Below are 5,527 nucleotides of genomic sequence, written 5' to 3'. Positions count from 1 at the left end.
TGTCATCTAGTTTATATTGAAGTACTCCATTTCGATTGGTGTTGATTATTTTTTTCATTGTAATGTCCATTTCGATTGGCCCTTTCATCCCCGACGGACATGAAGGGAGTAAAAATCCAGCCAAATTATGAGAGAAAAACACATTTAGATATTTTAAAAGCATACCGTACTTATTCCCTTGCACATTCCAGCCAAATTAGTATGCTTCAATCCAAATTCTAACCGCCTGGGGACTGGGGTGTACCTTTGTGCACCGGTGAAGGCAAACACAAAAGAGACAGAAGCATGACACCAAATTGGGTGTGTACTATGTGGGACAGAAACAAACAGTTTGAAGCGGTGCGGTACGAATTGCCACACAAGTCCCTAGCTAAACTAAACACATCCAAATCAGGGAAAAGACATTCCATGGAAAAGTACAAATGATTCAGCATCAGCTAGCAAACTAAACAAGAAACAATATCTCTCTGCTTTTCACAGTCCTTGAGTCTGCTGCCTGTGCATTTTATAGTCAGGGCTAACACCATTTCCCCACAAAGATGCTGACCCTTTGCATATCACACACACTCGCTCTCTCTCTCCGTTTCAGTTTGAAACAGTATAAAAATGATGCTGCGGGTACAGGTACTGATGGGATAGTTAATATACTGCTGAGATTACCGGTGAGATTTGAAAGCAAGCATACATGCTGATCCAGGACTAATCCAGTGTGTAGTAGTAGGAGTACTAATGTTGATAGTAGTATCTCTTCCTGCCTCTTTTGTCTGTCCCTACCACCACAAGGTACCACTGCTGCCCACATTATGATGTCCGATGCTGGCCGTTGAGATCTACATTCAAAACTCCAATTGCATGCGTGCATGCAGGGATCTAGCGTATACATCAGCAAATTGTGTCGACATTCTAGGCCATGCTACTCGAGCATTATCAATCCAATACTTTTTTGGTGTTTTTCAAGCTACAGTTTGAGTTCTTGGATCAACATGAAATCTTCAGTTGACCATAGTCAGCTCATTCCATGCAAGCTAAACATTTTTGTGGTTGTAGTGACATTTTTTGCAAAGTTCCATATTCTTTACACAACGATTTTCGGTTCGTCGACGTGCGAGTGTAGGTGGCCAATATCGGCGAAGTTTCGGACAAACAAAAAATGAGAGAAGGGAATGTATCATGATGGTGTTGATCAAAATTACAAAATGAGATCGATGGCTCATTATATACACCTGAAATCTCAAATTTAAGAGGAAGAGAGAAAAAAAGAGAGAAAGAAAGGGAAAGTAATAACTATAGTAACTACTACCAGGAGTAGTAAAACCGCATGCGCACGCACACCAAAGCGAAGCCACCCGTCGTCATCGCGGCCGTCGAACAGTGATCTGAGGGAGCCGCAGCGGCGGTCGGTTGGTACGGCCGCCCTGCCGCGGAGCGTACGCCCGCCCGCCGCATGGGTGTCAGCGCCCGCCCGTCCCCCGCTGATTCCGTTGGGATCCGGCGACGTCACCCGGCGTCACCCCCTGCCCCAACGGCTAGCTACCTCGGCGCACGTGCCGGCGACCACGACCAGGACGGAGGGAGAGATTCCCTGAGGAGCGCGTCCAGGACCAGCTCCGCCACGTCCTCCGCCACGTCGCCGGCCTCCTCCGCCACCGCCGGGTGCCGCGCCAGCCCGCGCACGCTCGCCGAGTCCAGGTCCAGTGCCACCAGCGCGTCGATGTCGCCCACCACCCTGCAGTCCGCCGCCGGGAATGCCTTCACCGTGCCCCACACCTTGGACAGTAGCGCCGGCCCGTGCGGCCTTGTTGCGGGGGAGGCGCCGTTGTCGTCGCGGTGGAGGAGGCCGGCGAGGATTTCTTGGGCCAGGTGGAAGAGGAGCTTCCGGTTCCACCGGTGCCGGAGCGGGCCTTTGCGGCGGTCGTCGGAGTCGTCCGCGGGGAGGTCTAGCTCCAGGAGGTGGAACACGATCGGGTCCACTGGGGACGACATGGAGTGGCCCTTGAACGGCCGGCTCGGCGGCGGCGTTGCGCGCATGAACCCGCCGCGCTCCAGCACCGTCCGCAGGTAGCCGTACTCTGGGTCGTCCTCCAGCGAAGACGACGACGACGACGATGTGGACGCCACGGCGGGAGGAAGTAATCTGCGGCGGTGGTGCTGGTCGACGACGCGCGCGTGCGAGCTCGCCGCCGGCGCGGTGGCTCCTGCGACTGCGGAGGGAGACGACGGTGGTGCCGCCTTTTCAATCGTTGTCTCGGCTGGCGGCTTCTTGACCCGCGTCGCGAAGCGCTCGCACCCGTCTGGCGGTCGTTTGCACTGGACGGCCTGCGGCGACAGCGGCGCCGCTCTGGTCGACGTTGCTGGAATTGGATGATCCGGTGGCGGTGGTGGAGGAGGTGGCTGCGTTGGCTTGGCGCGCATCGGCGGCGGGGGCGGTGGGAGCCTCGGGGCGTGTGGCTGCTGCTGATCGGCTTGTGCTTTCGCCTGCGGCGTCGGTGGCGCGGTCGGTGTGACGATGGAAGCTGCCGGTGCTGGAGCTTGGACCACCACCATCTTCTTGTCCTCCACCGCAAACGGAATCGCGTTCTCCTTGTCGTTGCTGCCCGCGCTTGCCGTCGTCGGCTTCTGCTTGCCGCCGGACTTGCGGTTGGTGACGGTCTCCTTGGCCTGCCTGACGATCTCGCGGGCGTGCTCCTTGGCGTCCCTCCGCCGGTGCCCCACGGCGTCCCCGTCCCTCCTATCCTTCTTCTTCTTCGCCGACGTCGGCGAGGTGGGCATGGACATGTACTGCGCCGCCCTGTCGAGCACGTTCTCCTTCAACACCTGCAACGACAGCCGCGGGCGGTCCACCACGTCCCACGCCGAGGCCGTCCTGGCCGACGACGCGGACGCCCGCGGCGTGTCCGGGAGCGACCTGGCCTCGCCGGCGCCGACGTTGCAGCTGAGGCTCCGCAGCGGCTGCCGGTTCATGGACTCCGGGATGACCCGCTTCTTCTTCTCCTTGACGGCCGCCGCCGCCGCCCTGGGATTGTTGTTGCCCTTCTTGAGGCCCGGCGACGGCGAGCAGGCGTCGTCGGGGAGGCCGTCGATGCCCATGAGGCGCGCGACGAGGCTGGGCGTGCGCGGCGTCCCGGCCTCGGACGGCGGCGCGGTGGCCCTGCTGCCGGTGCTCCGCCTCCCTGCCACCGCCAGCGCGTCGAACGCCGGCTCGACCTGCACGCCGATCTGGATGTCCCACAGCTGGTCGGCGTCCAGCTCCAGGCTGTTCCTCGGCGCCTCCAGCCCTGCATTTGCAAATCGATGGCATATGTCAAATGGAACCACTCGCCATGGACTACTAGCTAGTTGTCTGCCACTCCGTTGCTCGCAATTGCAATTGCTGCAGTGGTTAATTACCTTTCTGGTGGGAGGTGGGAGAAGGAGAGCTGAGCTTGTGGGAGCTGGAAACGACGGCGGTGGAGTCGTTGGGAGAGGAGGAGGGAGGGCGGCCGACGCAGCCGGCGCCGGGGGCGAAGATGAGGTAGTGGACCATGGACATGCAGCCGGGGCCGGGGTTGCCGGCGATGGCGTCGGCGGGGAGGCCCCTGGGCGTGGCCGGCACGGACCGGCTCCGCGAGTACCACTTCATGCCTCCCGATCTAGCTTTGATTGATCGATGGAGAGAGTGCAACGAGGTGTTGCTTGCCGCCGCTGGTGGGAGGGAACAGAGTGGAGTTTGAAAGTTTGAGACGGGGCTGGAGAGATGGATGCCTGCCAGGCGGTAGTTAAGGTGAGCTACGGGAGAGAGTGATGCTGCTGGCCGGCTGCTACTGGTAGTAGTACAGGAGGGAGAGTGAGTGAGGCCCGGGATTTCAGAGTGGTAGTGGGAGGTGAAATCGTTTTCAGAGCAGAGAACAGCAGCAGCTGCAGAGAGCGAGCGAGCGAGGAACTCCAAGTGTGTTAGAGGAACTCCAAATGGTGGGTGCGTCGGGGGATGGGGGGTGAGGTGGATGGGTGATGGACGTCGAGCCGGGTGAGTTGTTTGCTGGCCAGGCCGGAGAGACAATGTAACAGGAGAAAGTTGTTATCATGCATGCAGTGAGGCTGATGGCGATCCTTCCCGCTGCCATTGCACACTCCCCATGCACGCCTATGCTGGACTCTCGCTCTCTCTATTGCCATGCCGTTTGTTTTTCAAAAAATGGGTCTCCTGCTCCGTGGGCCCCGCGGACATTTTGTTTAAACACACCGCTTGATCTTTCAACTTGTCCGTCCTGCGGACACATGTAACGGTGTGGCGGCACATCAGCATCACTCACACCACTTGTACCGCCGCACCTAGCAAATCTGTCCTCTAAACATCCGCGGACTCGTCCGGACATGTCCGCAGACAGTGATTGATCACCCTTCAATGTCTTTTTCACAAAAACGGATACCTTATCATTAGAAATTCTCAAATTTACAAAATTGCATGCAACATAAAACCTAGTCTAATCTTCGCCGGCACCCGTCCTTGTCCTTTTCCGTGCCCATGTCCAATGGTCGTGAAACCCGCAAACTGAAGGTTCGGTCACCGCCGAGGAAGAGTGGGACATGGGACACAGACTGGCCCACATGGGACACAGAGGCACCATCATCTCCCATGCCATACTCTTACTCGTCGGAGCCTGTGGCGTGGACGTTGACGCTGGTCGAGGTGAGGTTCATGATAGACCGCTCGTGGTCGGAGCCTGAACCTCTACGACGCATTTTCGACATCACGGGGTGCCGGTCACGCTAGCGGCTCCGCGGCGACGTGCGACTCTGCCTTCATGACCTCGGTCCTGAGGGCTACTGTGCCCTTTACCTTTCACGGCAAGCACTCCGCCTTCGTGACCTCGGTCCTGAGGGCTACTGTGCCCTTTACCTTTCACGGCGAGCATTCCGCCTTCGTGACCTCGGTCCTGAGGGCTACTGTGCCCTTTACCTTTCACGGCAAGCACTCCGCCTTCATGACCTCGGTCCTGAGGGCTACTGTGCCCTTTACCTTTCACGGCGAGCATTCCGCCTTCGTGACCTCGGTCCTGAGGGCTACTGTGCCCTTTACCTTTCACGGCGAGCACTCCGCTTTATAACAATCGACGGGCTATGATGCATGCCACCGTTTATCTTCGACTCGGAGCCCAATGCCGCGAGGAAGACACGCCACCGGAGGTGTTGCGATGTAGGAGTGGCAAACCGACGGCACCGTGTGGCGAGGCAACGGTCACGCGCCTCCCGCCATCAAGCTTGGTGGATCCAAGTGCTCTGCACGGACGCAATGGATTCCCGCCGGATCGAGTCCGACCAAGGTCGCGTGGACTCCTCCTGTGAGTTGCGGAGAGCCATTCCAATAGCCATCACCTCCTCGTGGGCACATGGGATGAGGTCCCAGTCGATAGGTCGGGACATCGCGGAGTCGGATCCGTTGCCAGTCATACCAGAGAAGGCTCGAGATCACCGGAATGAAGCTTGGGGCGGAGTGGAGAGGGGTGGTGTGGAGTTGACTGGATTGTCTAGGATTTGGTCCATGATACGA

At 58.2% G+C, this 5,527-nt stretch overlaps 1 protein-coding gene across 1 annotated transcript; it reads right to left on the bottom strand.

Moving 5' to 3' along the window:
* Positions 1-1,151: 1,151 nt before the first annotated feature.
* LOC119352828 (nucleolar and coiled-body phosphoprotein 1-like) lies at positions 1,152-3,975 on the bottom strand. Its single transcript, XM_037619414.1, has 2 exons — positions 3,388-3,975; positions 1,152-3,275 (listed from the first exon to the last, which is right to left on the bottom strand). The coding sequence occupies exons 1-2, from the start codon at positions 3,617-3,619 to the stop codon at positions 1,531-1,533; spliced, it is 1,977 nt and encodes a 658-aa protein (XP_037475311.1). The 5' UTR covers positions 3,620-3,975; the 3' UTR covers positions 1,152-1,530.
* Positions 3,976-5,527: the final 1,552 nt, after the last annotated feature.

The sequence above is a fragment of the Triticum dicoccoides genome, chromosome 2A, assembly GCF_002162155.2.
Source record: "Triticum dicoccoides isolate Atlit2015 ecotype Zavitan chromosome 2A, WEW_v2.0, whole genome shotgun sequence".
NCBI lineage: Eukaryota > Viridiplantae > Streptophyta > Magnoliopsida > Poales > Poaceae > Triticum > Triticum dicoccoides.
The sequence above is the reverse complement of the archived record's forward strand: the minus strand, read 5'-3'. Positions and strand labels throughout refer to the sequence as shown.

Excerpts from the sequence above, each read along its gene's own strand:
- LOC119352828 (XM_037619414.1), bottom strand. The coding sequence starts at position 3,619 with ATGAAGTGGTACTCGCGGAGCCGGTCCGTGCCGGCCACGCCCAGGGGC. Across the intron at positions 3,276-3,387 it reads TCCCACCTCCCACCAGAAAG|GGCTGGAGGCGCCGAGGAAC; the intron begins GTAATTAACCAC and ends TTGCAAATGCAG.